Genomic DNA, 15,091 nt, shown 5'->3' on the forward strand with positions numbered 1-15,091 from the left:
AAACACTGAAAAACAACAAATTATGAAGGGAGTCTAGCCCTCCCAGACATTAAAACATACTATAATGCCTCTGAAATTAAAACTGTATGGACAAAAAGACCAGTGGAATGGAATAGAAAACCCACAGATCAACCCAATTACATATGGGCAGTTGGTGTAAGATAAAATTTGGTCTTCTCAGTGGCTCAGATGGTAAAGAATCTGCCTGCAATGTGCGAGATCCAGGTTTGATCCCTGGGTTGGGAATACCTGCTGGAGAAGGGAATGGCAACCCCCTCCAGTATTCTTGCCTGGAAAATCCCATGGACAGAGGAACTTGGTGAGCTACAGTCCATGGGGTTGCAAAGAGTTGGACATAACTGAGCGGCTAACACACTAACACACACACACAAAAGTTGTATGTAAAATTATTGGATCAAAGATAGACATTTTCATGAATGGTACTGGGATAATAGGGTAACCATTTGGGAAAACATAAAATTAGGTCCGTATCTCATGTAATACAGAAGAGCAGTCTTCATGTGAACTGGGGATATACATGTAAAAAGTAAAATCATATTAGTATCAGAAGAAAACATGGGTAAATTCTTGTCTAAATATAAGGTAAGATTTTCTGTGACTCAGAATTTGCTAGGAATAAAAGAAAATGTTGACAAATCTGACTACACAAGCATCTGCATACTAAAAAACACAATAAAGTAAAAAGATAGCTGACAAATTGGCAGGAAATATTTGCAGCATATACTACAGTTTAAGGTGGCAATGTATAACATATAAAGAACCCTTAAAGTTTGAAGAACAAAGGATCATAAACTTGACAGAAAGTGGGGAAAATGTGAATCATCGTTCACAAAAGATACAAAAATGACGCGTACACATGAGGGAAAAAATGGTTTGAACACATTCATAATTAAAGAAATTTAACTGTAAACAAAATCGAGATATCCTTTCTTACCCATAAAATTAGGGGGAAAGTATGACAGTGTATTCTGGTGAAGCTGTGGGAAAGCTGGCACCCTTAGGCCTTGTCAGCAGGAAAACAAAGTGGTACAACCCTCTGTTCTACCAATACCCAACACAACCACTGTGCACTTACCTGTTGACTCAGCTGTCTCACCTATCCTATCCCAAAGATATACCCATAACACTGTGAAAATATGTATGCATAAGGTTCTTCATGATCACATTGTTTTTAATTGCAAAACATTGGAAATGACCTAAATGCTCACACACAGTATGGGTGCATGAAGTGTGGCACAATGAAGTACTGTGTAAAACAACAACAACAACACAAGATCATCTTTATGAATTAATATGGAGTGATTTCCAGGATGTGTTGTTAAATAAAAAAGCAAAGTAAAAACAATATCTATAGCACATGGCCGTTTTTGTAAGAAAGGCATAAGAAAATATACATTTATCTGTTCACTTGTTTATGAGAAATAGAAGAAGGGTAAATAAGAAACTAGAGACACTGGTTATTGTCACAGTGGGTGGGAATGTACATCCCAGAAAAGCATTCCCATTCTACTGGAATGGTAGCCATAGGTGAATTCTGGTTCTTAAATACTTAGGAGTAAGAAACCCTTAAAGTGTGTTTCTCATGGGGGATAGCACGGGCTGGTCTTTTTTTTGGTGGGGAATAATATTGGCAGAGACATTACTTTGCCAACAAAGGTCCATCTAGTCTATGGTTTTTCCCGTGGTCATGTATGGATGTGAGAGTTGGACTGTGAAGAAAGCTGAGCACTGAAGAATTGATGCTTTTGAACTGTGGTGTTGGAGAAAACTCTTGAGAGTCCCTTGGACTGCAAGGAGATCCAACCAGTCCATTCTAAAGGTGATCAGTCCTGGGTGTTCATTGGAAGGACTGATGCTAAAGCTGAAACTCCTTGGCCACCTCATGCGAAGAGCTGACTCACTGGAGAAGACTCTGATGCTGGGAGGGATTGCGGGCAGGAGGAGACGGACGACAGAGAATGAGATGGCTGGATGGCATCACCGACTCGATGGACATGAGTATAAGTGAACTCTGGGAGTTGGTGATGGACAGGGAGCCCTGGTGTGCTGTGATTCATGGGGTCGCAAAGAGTCGGGCACGACTGAGCGACTAAACTGAACTGAACTAAACTGAATATTGGCAGGCGGTTATCTGAGAAGCAAATGGAAAAGAAGAATTATGGTGCTAGACAATTTAAACCCACAGATACCTTGGTTTCCCTTTGAGACAGTCTAAACCAGGATATGAGTTGACTTACTGGAAAAGACTCTGATGCTGGGAAAGGTTGAGGGCGGGAGGAGACGGGGACGACAGAGAGTGAGATGGCTGGATGGCATCACCGACTCTATGGACATGAGTTTGAGTGAACTCCGGGAGTTGGTGATGGACAGGGAGGCCTGGTGTGCTGTGATTCATGGGGTCGCAGAGAGTCGGACACAACTGAGCGACTGAACTGAACTGAAACCAGGATCTCCTGTCTTCTTGTGTAAGTAGGAGCTGTCAGTGTATTTCAGATATTAGTAACACTGTTTCTCACGTCTCTCACTCTTTCCTGTCCCTCTTGTAACTTGCTTTCCCTCATATCATCCCTAAATCATACTGCAGTGTAGCTTACTTGAGTTCTGACAATGACGGTGTCACCCTTGGAACAGACCGTACCATTCTCATGTTCATCCCACATTTCCGACCTCTGCCTGTCCTTAACTTTCTCCTCAGTAACTTTTTGAGTTCTTGGTTTTCCAGAAAATTCAATGAAAGCTATGGATTTACTTTTCCCTTAGAAAAATCTACATTTGGACTTGTATGAAAAATTGTACATTTAATTCAAGGAGTTCATGGATACCTCTCTATGAGCACAAGTTCAAAAACATCTGCTTTCTCATACTCTGGGCTTTCTCTCTTCCTGGTTCTTCCAGGACCTTCCTTGCCATCTCATCACCAAAGACTCCCCAACCCATATCTCATGCTCAGGCCTCTGTCCTGATCTCCAACTGTCTTCAGGGCATCCTCACCAGGTGATCTGTAGATCTACAGAACATGTTTATAGCTGAGGTTGCCTTCTGCCTCCCACAGGCCTGCTCCTCTGTTTGTGGCTTAATGGATGACTACCTCATCTGGCTTGCTGACCAAGACCGCAACCTAGGAGACACCCTTGATTTCTTCCTTTTCACTCTCTACAGCTAATCAATGACTCTCAAATGGAAGCAGGCCCCTTTTCTCTCCCCCAACCCACAACCCTAGTTCAGGCCATCATCATACATTATCTCTTACCTGGATGAGTACAGTAGCCTCCTAAGTGGTCTTCTGGCCTCAAGAACCAATCTCTCTCCACCTGGGCATCTATTCTGATACAGCACTAGTGAGATCTTTCTAAAGTGCAAGTCTAACCATGTCCCTCCTCTGTTGCTAGCCCTTTGAAAGCTTCCCATTGTGTCCTATTGAAAGGTCTTAGCGTGATAAAAAAAAGAGATCTTTCATGGTCTCTCCTGCCTCACTGCTTGCTCACAGGGGTTTCCAACGTCTTTATCTACCTTTTCTAGAATCTCTAAACCGGTGAAAGCCAAGGTGAGATTTGATACAAAACTTTGCAGACGTCTTATAAGCCATCCAAGCAGACCCAAAGCTAACTGAATAGAGCAGGGCTGAACCTGGAGGATGGGGGCCAGGTCACAAACACTTACTGAGAGGCTCCTGTGCACAGAAGTTCTGAAGGAGATGTGGAGGTGACAAAGACAAGATCTGCCCCAAGGGCTGTGCAACCTGTACAGACACAGACCAAAGAGCCGTGTTCCAGACGGACTGTGTGCAGATGTCTACCACGTGCCAGGCTTGGCAGCATAAGGTGCAATTAATGTCATAAGAAAGAGAACGTACATGAGGGTGCAAGAGGATCAGAGAACTTCCACTGAGTAGATTAGTGAAGATTTTGTAGCAGAGAAGTGTTTGAAGAGGGAAGAGTCCAGAAGAAAAGGGGCTGGGGACTGGGGGAGCCTCCAAGCAGAGAGAACTACAGGAGCAAAGGCGTCAACTGTGTCCTTGGAAGTTAACCGCAGTGCTGGAAAGGCCTATTCTCATCTGGTTTCCAACCTCCAGCCTCCGAGGAGGCTTTTAGGAGCTGACAGGTGGCATAATATCACTTGCATTTCTCTAGTAATGAAACCCTGAAAAGGTTCTGAGGTGTCATGGATATTACAAGCAAGTATGCTGCCCATTTCATAAATGGAAAGAGTGAGGTCCAGAGCAATTCAATTAAGATGTACAAACATTTAAAGTACTGTCTATTCACTAGGCAAATATCCTGAGGAATACAGAAATGCATTAAATTAATTTTCTACCCTTATGGAGGCAGAATTGTTGGTGATGTGAGTCCAGAAGCATAAAGAATCCCTTTAGGCTTGGATGTGAGATGGTGGGCCAGGGAGGCTTCTTGGAGGAGGAATGATTCAAGGAGAGCACTTATGTGGGAGTAGGGTCTGCATAGTTCAGAAGACAGATGGGGGAGTTCCAGGTGTGGGCAAAGCACATGGCATGTTCAGAGGGAAGTGAGGACTCCAAATGGGACTGGGAAACGGGTATCCAGGGAGGTTGATTAATGGAAATAAGCTGCTGGCACAGGTCATTGGGGGTCAGAAAAATAATTAACCTAAATAATTCTGTATTTCCTCCTCTCCTTCTGCTCTGTGTTCCACCAGGACCAGCTACTCTTCTGCGATGACTGTGACCGTGGCTACCACATGTACTGTTTAAATCCCCCCGTGGCTGAGCCTCCAGAAGGTAATGATGATGAGGTCACCAATAACAATAACAGCTATTTCTACCACTTCCTGAGCCCTCACTAAAGTGCAGGCCTTGTGCTAAGGGCTTCACATATCTTGTCTCATTTAATTGTCATAACCTTTCGAGTTAGGTATGACCACTCCAATTTTGCAGATCATGCAACTGAGGCCCAGTTCAACCAGCTGAAATTCCAGCTTGAAGGCCAAGGAGATGTTTCCCTGGTCTATAACTGAGAGGTGTGAGTTTCTAGGGGAAGCTGGTCCAGACCCGGTGATGCTGGTTAAGAGGCACAACCAAGGAAGCAGGGTCTTCACTGCCGTTCGGCCAGCCATCTCTGTGCACTTACTATTTTCTGAGCAGCGTTGTTCTGCTGAGCGACGGACTTCAGCACATTTTCGGAACTGGATCATGAAAGTCAAAATAAAGTGGGGCTGATAAAATATTTAGGGCCAAGGGGTGGGGCTTGAGGCTTGGGGAGGTGCTGCTAATAATGCCATCTCGTTTCTTGTAGGGAGCTGGAGCTGCCACTTATGCTGGGAACTGCTCAAAGAAAAAGCCTCAGCCTTCGGCTGCCAGGCCTAGGGCCCCTGGTCACACATAGAAGGTGGCTTGCTGCTGGAGAGGCTGAAGCAGAGCCCAGTTCAAACCCGATCGAGCCCCTACTCCCGTATATCCAGACAGACCGACTGTAAGGAGGCACGTCAATCAGTAACCACAGAGCACCTGGACACAGGGCATCGAGGGGCGAGGTGTCTGCTCACCTCCTACACGCAGGTTTCCATTCTTCAGCCAGCCCCCCACCCCCTGTTTCTGCCAGAAAGGTGGTAAACTTTTGAAGACTGACCCCAGCCTCAGGGCTGTGGACCCTCCCTCACATTTATCCTGCACCGTGGCCCTCTTACTGGTTCCCCACTTTCAGGTCCCGTTTTGTGCCCACCCATCGAGTCACTCCTGTGTGGTTTGGTGTTTCATATTATCTATCGTGTTCCAAGAAACCTTTGCACAGCCTCCCTGCCCTGTTTTGTCTTTCCATCCCGAACTCAGCAGAGGAACAGAGGGCTGCAGAGAAGTTTTTATTTATTACAAGCCTCCCTGGAAACTTCTAGACTCGGGACCTGGAGGCCATCTAGATGATGAAGCCCTGAACTCCCTCCTGGTACCTCCGTTTCTTTGAAGAAGAAATTTTTGCTGCTTTCTGCACCCCCAGCAGATATCCAGTGACATCAGTGACAGCCGGGGGGGTGTCTCTAGATGGTGCTGGGGAGGGAGGGGCAGGCCATGAGAGGTGGGCGCAAACGCTATGAAGGTAATTCTACAGCCCTGTCACAGCCACTCAGTATTTGCTGTCCATCAGGAATGGCTTTGCCTGGGACCAGATTGTCAGAGCTGGGGCATCCTTGAGGAGAGACAGGTCACAGCGTGGGCGGAGTTCTGAAGAAGTCAAGACTCTGCCTTCCACTCGGTCTGGGTCTAGAGCTTTCCCTGGTGGACCAAGAACCCGGGAAGGTGAGTGAAGCCTGCCAGGTCAAGAATCTGAATGTTGGTCCTGAGGACTGCAGCTCTGAGAAACCCTTCAGTATTGACGTGACACCGTGGATCCCTTTTCCCAAATAACTCCTTCCTTCTGCATTGTGTGCATTTGCCATTGTCTGCTGAGACCCGACTCTGGGAGTTTCAGGATGGGGGAAGAAATGATGATTCCCTAAACAAATAACTGGGATGATGTGATTATTTATGACCAGGGTGACCATCACGCAGAACCTTCAGCTTGAGGGCTGCTCTTGTCTCCGAAGTCCCCAGTCCATGCTGGATTCTCCCTTTGAAAAAAAAAAAAAATGTGTCAAGAAGAAAGAGGTGGGAAGGCGCTCAGATGCCAAGAAGTCTGTGTTGGAAGTCAGCCCCATGGTCTGAAGCAGGCCGGGCCACCTTTGAATCTCTGCAGCAGTGGTAACAGCAGCAGCTCACACTAACTGACATATTTCTGGAAAAATCATTTGCCCAAAGGGCAGGTCTCGGTGAGCCGGACCCTCATGTGTGCTTGGCTTCCTTGAAATCAGCTCCATTTCTGTGGTCCGGCTGCTTACAACAAAGGCCCAGGTTATTTTTAGACCTTCAGCTCCTGAAAAAAGCCCTCCAGAGGCCTGGAGGCTCCAGCCACTTGGGCCACCTCTGCCCGGCTGCAGCCTTCTCTCCAGGACTTGGCAAGAGCCCTCCTTCCTGGCTAATTGCTCTTGGCCAGTGGACCCGGGGCAGCCTGGCAGGGAGCCAAGCTGTGTGGCTTTCTCCCCGGGTCCTTTGCAGGGAGACCTTGGCCAGAGGTGGAGGTCAGTCTCCTGCAGGGGCCCGTGGCCTTGAAGGGAGTTCCATGGATACATAATGATCTCGTTTAAAGGGCTGACCAGATGGAATTTCCATCTTCCTCTGGAGGGGTTTCCTTCCCCCTGTTGGTTGGTGCACCCGTTTTGGATTCTGGAGGCCCAGGGAGGGTTTGGGAAACTGCCGTGTGGTCACACCATCATCCGTTTACCCAAGAGGGTCACATTGGAGGGCCAGATTTCCTCCCCTGACGGCCCTGGCTCTCTGTCCTCCCACAAAACCCAAAGTGGGCATCCTCAAAGGCTGGTTATTGGTTTTGAAAAATCACTTTGATTTAATTTTAGGAAAAAAGTCTTCAGGCTGTTCGCAAAAGCCACAAATGGCTTAAAAGCTTAAAAAAGCAAATCTGAAACCGAAACAGTGACCCTGCATGTGACAGACCCTCTTTGGAGAGCGTTCCCCACCTCAACACCGTTGATGGGGGGAGGGGGGAGGGGACTCTGTTCTTTCTCCAGACACACTGGCTGCCACAGAAGCTATGAAGGTGTAATTGAGTCTTGCAGAGCAAGGAGGGTGCTGGAACCTTCCACAGGGGTGAGGGTGGCCAGGACTCTGCACTGAACATCAGGAAGGCCCAGAATTCCCTTTTCAGTTTCACTGCTGTAGGATGGGCCCAATCCCTTCTTTGGAGACCTCAGTTTCCCCATCTGGAAAATGGGGACAGCAAAGCCGGCTGGTGAGATGGCACCTGCAGGATACTGCAAGCAAAAATCATGGTCACACTGATCACTTTCTGTATTGAAAAAAGGAAGGTGTTGGTCAACAACTGCTCTTTTTTTGAGCCCCAGAGAATGAGCTGGAATCATGGGTGCACATGGATGCTCAGGATTTTTGTTTTACCCCTGCCACTGAGTAGCTGTTTGACCTTGGGCAAAGCACTTAATGTCTGTGAACCTCAGTTTGCCCATCTGTGAAATGGAGATAATACGTGTCCTGCCTGTTCCACAGTGATATCAGGAGTCTTAAAAGGCAATGTTATATAAGTCATCACTGGAGAGCTGGGCTTATCGGGTAGGGACCTCCAAAATGATTTTCACACCCACTTTCTCATGTGAGTTAGCCAAGGTTAGATGCCTTCTTGGAATCGTCATTTTGACCAAAGGGGGTTTATGTTTTAAGGAACAGGCTGCCTGTGGTCAGGGTCACTAGGTCAAGCTGTGACAAGAATATTGTGACTGAGCATGGATCTGTGGTGGAAGGTGAGGATGTACCCTGGGGCTGGGGATTTCAGAATGAAGATACTCCCTTCTATAATGTCAGCGCAACCTGGAACGGGGCTCTGACTTCTGGGGAGGGCTGTCATTTAGTTCAGTGTAACAGTAGCTTAGAAACTTTGGTTTTTAAAGCCCAGCTCTGCTAGTGTCTAGCAGAAATGACTTGGGGAGATGACTTAACCTCCCTGGGCCTCGTTTTCCACATCTTAGGAGGGGGGATCTGGCCTATCCAGCAGGGTTCTCTCAGGGACTAGAGGCAGTGTTGCTGAAGATCCTGGCACGGGGATCCTTGGTGGAGGTGCAGAGAGGGGGCCTCCCCCACACTGTGGTAGCTCCTGTCACTGCACAGAGGCTACCATGTGGAGGTAAGGATGCTGCTGCCTCTCAGCTCAAAGCCTGGGCACAGCCAGGGTGCCCTGGTTCAGCTTCACCCCGATGCTTTGGCTCCTGCCAGCCAGAGAGGAGGTGCAGCTGCAGGGTCCAAGCCGGAAGCTGAAACCCTCTGTTTCCTGTAGTTATTTTCGAAACGCTGCCTTTGGGGCCTGCAGCAAATCCAGAGCAGGCACAAGAGTGAGGAAATAGACGAGGCCCCTGGTGGGATGTTCACCTTCTGACTTTCTTTCTCAAGCCCGCCCTGACTCAGAGCCCCCGAGGCAGGAGCCAGCCAGTCCCAAGGCACCCCTGCTCCTGTCATTGCCCCAGAGCCAGGTAGGAGACCTGCGCAGGCCTCGGGGGCAGCTGCTTCCCTGGACTTGGCTCAGTCTGTCTGCAACCAGGATAGCAAGCCCGTGGGAGGGAGGCCACATTCCTTTGGAGCTGGGGAGGAGAGCAGGTTTAAGGTTGGGGAGGGTTTGGCTTTCACAGTGATGGTTTCATGATACCCTGGAGAGTTTACGCTCACGTGCATTTTAGTCTTTGCGCTTTGAACACAGCATGATTCCTTTATGCCCTTCCCTTTAAAAGTTCAGATATTTTAAGGAAGAAAAATGAGATGATTATTATTACTTTTCCTACAGGGGCAAATTTAAGAGACAGATCTATGCTCTTGAAGAAAAATTATGGGCACCCTTAGGCTTCCAGACTCAGAGAAGAGGGGCCTCTGGTATCTTCTTTGAGTCCCTGTGTAGGAGGCGAGGGGGAAGTCCTGAGGACCCTCTTCTCTGCCCTCTGGGAGGTTCTCAGTCCGAATGCAGGTGCTGGGACCACAGCCCCCGCTTCCTCTCTCACTCCCTGAACCCCCAGGCTCTCCACTGCCACCCACTGTGGGCCCCTGCTCAGGGTGTGCCCGTGTCCCAACCCTAGGGAGACATGGCTTCCTGAATCAGAGCTGAGCTCACACTCCTGATGAAGGTGCCCTGCTTGCCTCCTTTTCCGAGCTGGACATTGGTGTCACCTAGAGTAGGCTCTTGGAGAAGGAAATGGCAACCCACTCCAGTGTTCTTGCCTGGAGAATCCCAGGGACGGGGGAGGCCGTCTATGGGGTCACACAGAGTCGGACATGACTGAAGTGACTTAGCAGCAGCAGCAGCAGAGTAGGCTCACATCCCTGGAGAGGGAGGAAGAGGCGGCCCTGAGGAAGGAGTAGAAAGGTCAAAGATTTTCACTTTAGGCAAAGTAAAATGAAGAGAATTGGGGCTGGGGGAGGCCTTTGAGAAGGGGGCCAGAAACCTGGGTTCCCCTTAGAAAGAAATCCTTCACCTAAATAACTAGAAGGCATTTTTTTTTCTCCCTAAAAGCCTAAGATCCTGGTAACGTGTTTGTTTATTTCCCCAAAGGCCCAACCTTTGTCATTTCTGGACACCAAGCTGACTCTACTTTTTTCGAGACCCCCTGGCCTCTGGTCCCCAGGGTTGGGGGTGGGGTGCTTCAGAGACCAAAGCAGGCAGGAGTGATGCCCTTCACCCAGCTGGAGGTGGGAGGTACAGTGGGTCTCCTGGTTGATCACTGTGAATTTTCCCAACCGCACAGAAAAAGCTTTTGATACTCATTAGTGAGATGAGCTGCTAAGGTCCTCCTGGTCTGTATGGAAGGTGGGGGCGTGGTGGAGAAAGCGGTGGTGGCAAAGGCCAGGCTGGGTCACCGCCTGCCGCCCTGAGAGTGGAAGACTGCCAGGCGCTGCCTCCAGAGGTATCAGCACTGGGAGGCCCTCCCTGACCCGGTCCCCAAGCCCAGCTGGCCAGCAGCTGGGACTTCAAGAAAGGGGGGACCTGGCCAGTCCTCCCCACTGCCCAGAAAGCTGTATAGGGTTCCTCTTCCTCCTGTTGTCTGCTTTCCCTTTTAAGGATCTTACTCCCATCCACAAAAGGATGCTTTTGGTTTCCCAGTTAGACCAGTTTCCCCTGGACACTGTGTGAGTCGGGAAGAGGGTGGAAGCACAGATGCTCTTGTTTGCCTCAGGCCTTCAGGTCTCCCCTCCCAGCCCCATGGCCCTGCGGGTTTCCTTGGGTCTAACTGGTCAGTGGCCAGAGGCGGGGCTCTGCAGCTATCAGGGGGCTTAGGACTCCCCCTGATAGCTCCCCTCCCCCAGTTCCTGAACATTCCCAGGGCATGGGGATCTGGTCTCAATTCTCCATGGCCACCAGCCCCAGGTGTAGAAAGAGCAGAGCAGGTGGGTTAGTTCAGGGCCTTCCAGGGAGCTCGAGGGGGCTTTGACCATGGGGAGCTGGGTCCTTTCTAGGGAGGCGGGACAGCTGAGGTAACTGTTCTGGGAGAGGGGCCAAAGGGACAGGAAACTGTCCTTGGGTGCCGCCCGACCGGGTGCCGCGGCCGCGGGAGCAGGGCTGGCCGGCCTTTGAGCATCTCAGCAGCTGCTCGGGGCAGGGCGTGGCTGCAGGGCGCCCTCCCCAGGCTGCCGGGAGGAGAGGCCACAGGAAGCACCTCCAGGAAACTGTCAGGGGGAGGGTCGTGGTTTCCCAGAAGGAACAGAGGCCCCCTGTGTGAGGGCAACGCTTTGGAAGGGGGCGGCTTCCCAGAGGAGGCACTCTCTGGGCTCTCAGGGGGCCCTCCCGTGTCCCCTCAGATGGCTGAGACCTGAGGTAGCTCCCCAGGGTCCTGGGTGGGAGGCTTTGGGAGGGGCGCAGAACAGGGGTCAGAGGGCCCAGGAACACCCTTGGTCACAGTCTCTGTTCCCAACCCCCTCCCTCCCTCGCTCCAGTGCTTTGAAAGAGACTCATTGCAGGCCTCCCCCTCTCCGGCCCCTCCAAGAGAAGGAAGTATTTGTGCTGATGGCGACATTTCCCAGGCAGGCCAGAGGAAGGCAGGGACCGGGACTGGCGGGCAGCCAGAACCCTCTTCGACAGAGATATAATGACTAATCATGACCTCTAGCCCAGGCAGCGAGCAAAGTGGCCATTCAGGACGGCACCAACCCAGTATGGCAAAAAAAAAAAAAAAAAAATGCTGCTGTGGTGGGGAAGAGAGAGGGTAAGCAGCCACTGTAGGAAATGGGGGTGTGAGCCCCCTAGATCTCTGTTCTCCCTCAACACCACCCCTCAAATCTCCAGGTTGTATTCATATGGACTGCATCCTGTTTGCTTGCCTCTCTGCATCTCTATAATTCCTATCAATGTTATTAGTATGGATGATGAGAACAGAGACGTGTACACACACACACATACACACACGCACGCGTGCGCACGCACACACACACACACACACACACATACCCGTGGCTTAGGGAACCAAAGCAAACCTTTGTGTTGCTCCAGGATAAGTAGAACCTGCTGGTAACCAGAAGCCACCAGACAAGATGCCTTCTTTCCCTAAGGTCCTGCCAGGTCTGCTCCCGCAACTTCCAGCCCCTGCACAACCACAAGGAGTTGGAAAGGAATTCTTGTGCTTGGAAAGTCATTGGCCGTGAGGACTCTCTCATCCCTCTCCTCTGCTTCCTTGGGGGAGATGTTTGGCAATAGCTGGGGACCTGGAAAAAAGTCTTGATTCTGCTTTCTGTTGAAGGGATGCAAAGATTTTCTGGGTAGCACTGGGGTTGTGGTTTTGTCGACTTTGCCCTTTTATGATCATTCCCCACTGAGACATGGGTTCTCCTCTTCCTTACCCAGCCTTCTCCCTTCCTGCCCCTTCCCTCCTTTCCCTCCTGCCGGGCTGGATGCGGCAGGATGCGGTGGTAGTGGACAGTAGCACAAAAGAAAAGAAAACATATGCCCCCTGCACACTTTCACCATGTAGCTGAAGGCCTAAATTAGGTACTAGAAAAAAAAATAAAAAAGGAAAACACAAATATGTGAGTGAGAACATGAAAACATAGAACGGTTATCCCCGAGCGGAGGCGGTGGGGATAGGGAGACAGGGTTCTGGCCGTTTGATGCATCTGGCCCATGTGGCATTTGGGAAGGCAGAGAGTCGCGCTTTGGCAAGAGATGCTCAGATGCTTAGGGGGCATTTGTGCCCTGGACCAGGAAAGGGAGTGTGTCCATCCTCATGTCCACCACTCATCTGCTCCATTTGCCCACTCTGGGCATCTTTCCTCCAGAGGACCATGAACACATTTCATGCCTGCCATGAAGGACTGCTGGGCAGGCTGGTACTGGCCAAAACCCTTGGTGGGGTATGGACTACAGGCCGGGCAGTGTGCTAGATACCACAGGGTCTGGAGGAATAAAGTACATCTCGGCCCAACCTTTCAGTTGCTTTTCAGCCTTAAAATTCCACTCCCTCGAGGCACCCTGATCACATGTCACATGGTGTGGCATCAGGGAAGGTATGCGTGTGTTTGGGCCTCTCTGTTTAGGACGCATGTTGGTCAGTAGAAGATGAGCAGGCCTGCGCGTGCCATTATCCTCACCCTCTGGGGCTGGGGGAGAGGAGCACAGTTGACATCGGCCCGGTTGTTTTTAAGTCTCCCGAGCACTGGCTGCCCGGGGAAGATGAGCATCCTTAACGGGAACGGGAGTGAGATGATGAAGGCATCTGGGCTGGAGTGTGTCGCCAGCTGGAGGGACTCAGAGCCTGGGCCTCCAGAAGCTGCCTTTGGGCCACTGGGTGATGGGCAGGCAGGTGCACTGGCAGGGCCTGATCAGAGGCCGAAAGGGGACCCTCAGTGGCCTTGCCCAGTCCCCACCGGAGGAAGCAGAGATGAAGAGAAGTGGGACGCAGCCTCACGCGTGGGTTGGGTGGATTCCCACGGAGACCCCAGCCGGGCTGTCCCAGCTGCACAGCGTTTCTGGCTTGGAGGTGCGGGGAGAGCACGTCAGAGGTATTTTCAGTAAACCTTCTCTGTCCTCCCTTGGCCAGGTGCTCGTCAGATCTGAGCTTCATGCTCCACTGGACTTCCACTGTCTGACAGCATCAGAAATTGGCTATTTGCTCCAGCTCGCCCTTCCTCTACACACGTCACAGCCAGACTCCAGGTTCTAGCTATTCCCTGAAGAAGCTGTCCCAAACTGGCTTCCAGGCTCAGCGCCTGGGCTGAGGGGAAGGCTCGTATCTGCCCCTGGGCTGGTGTCAGCTCAGAGTCGGCCTAAAGCAGCCTTCTCTTCCTCCGCTGGGCAGGTTCTTGGAAACGCTCTTCCTTGGACAGCACTGGCTCCCAGAAGGTGGTTTTGGTGATCTCTGTGGAGAGTCAGGGACACGAGGTTTTCATGATGCTTGGCTGGGGGTCTGGTTTTAAAGTGCTTGAGAACCCGAAGTGCATTCTGGGGGTTGATCTACCCATCCGTTTGAAAGCCTTTGGGCAAGGCTCTTCTGACTGACCCAGTTTCAGCAGTCTCTTGTGCCGGCAGAAGGAGAGAGAGGAAGGCCATCTGACTTGGATCCCATCCAGACCAGACTGGCAGCACCTCCCCCAGGCAGCCGGCCTCAGACCCTGAGCCCACAACCCACCCTTTCCCCTACCCCTGGCTCCTTGAAGGGTGGACGCTGCTGGCCCAGTGGGCTGAGCCCAGAGATGGTCTTCCCTCTTCTACTCAAATCTACTCTCAGGCTGAGAATACAGTTTGCTCAGACCCCTTCCCAGCCTGAGGGTGACCCACTGGACCAATTAGGAAGTGGAGGTCTGGGGGAGGGACCGTCCCATCCACATCACACAGTCCACTGGATCAAGAGTCACAACAAGTCCTCAGTTGGGTCTGCATCTTCCTTTCCGAATGTGTTTAGAGCGAGGGCAGTTTTAAAGCCCAGTTTTGATGACATTCCCCTTTGAGAGCCAAGAAACAGAACATCTCTGCCAGGAAACCAAGATAAATTGATTTTCTTCTCCTAGCTGCCTGAAGTCCCACTGTGTTTCTCCTCAGAGAGAGGCTGATTGTGGCAGCTTTGATGTCTTCCTGGGATTCCTCTGGGTGAGCTGTGGCCCCAGGGGTAGGAAGGCTGAAGGGGGTCCCACAGGAGGGGACGCTGGCCCCAGCGTCGTGGGAGGAGGCTCAGGCCTGTGCAGGCTCCGGTTGAGGAGAGACTGTGAGCAGCCTGGGAAGGGGTTCCTTGAGGTTTCACACTGCTTGACCCAGCTGGTGAAGAGACCCTGGTGCCTCACAGCTTCGGGAATTTACCATCCTCGGGTTGCTTTGGGTGGTGGTTGGAAAGGCGGACCCTAGAGATGTTCCAATGATCTCCAATTGCCGAGGGTCCATTTGTTCCTCTAGACCCATGGATAAGAGGCAAACTGAGCGTCACTTCTTCAGGTGTGGTCACAAGAGAGGAGGCCATTTTCACAGGGTATGCCCATCATTCCAAAATGCCTTCTAGTCCCTTCTACCCGCATCTCTTACAT

The 15,091-nt window shown here is 50.8% G+C and overlaps 1 protein-coding gene across 1 annotated transcript in view; it reads left to right on the forward strand.

The window, feature by feature from the left end:
- The window catches only part of DPF3 (double PHD fingers 3), a 285,740-nt gene extending 276,386 nt beyond the window's left edge, over nucleotides 1–9,354 (forward strand). The window contains exons 10-11 of the mRNA XM_055437076.2: nucleotides 4,693–4,774; nucleotides 5,289–9,354. Of these exons, the coding sequence (XP_055293051.1) occupies nucleotides 4,693–4,774; nucleotides 5,289–5,359 (153 nt within the window). The 3' untranslated portion in view covers nucleotides 5,360–9,354. The remainder of the gene's footprint in view (nucleotides 1–4,692; nucleotides 4,775–5,288) is intronic.
- Nucleotides 9,355–15,091: the final 5,737 nt, after the last annotated feature.

Source organism: Moschus berezovskii, chromosome 9, assembly GCF_049115385.1.
Source record: "Moschus berezovskii isolate FMDL1 chromosome 9, NW_MosBer_1.0, whole genome shotgun sequence".
Lineage (NCBI taxonomy): Eukaryota > Metazoa > Chordata > Mammalia > Artiodactyla > Moschidae > Moschus > Moschus berezovskii.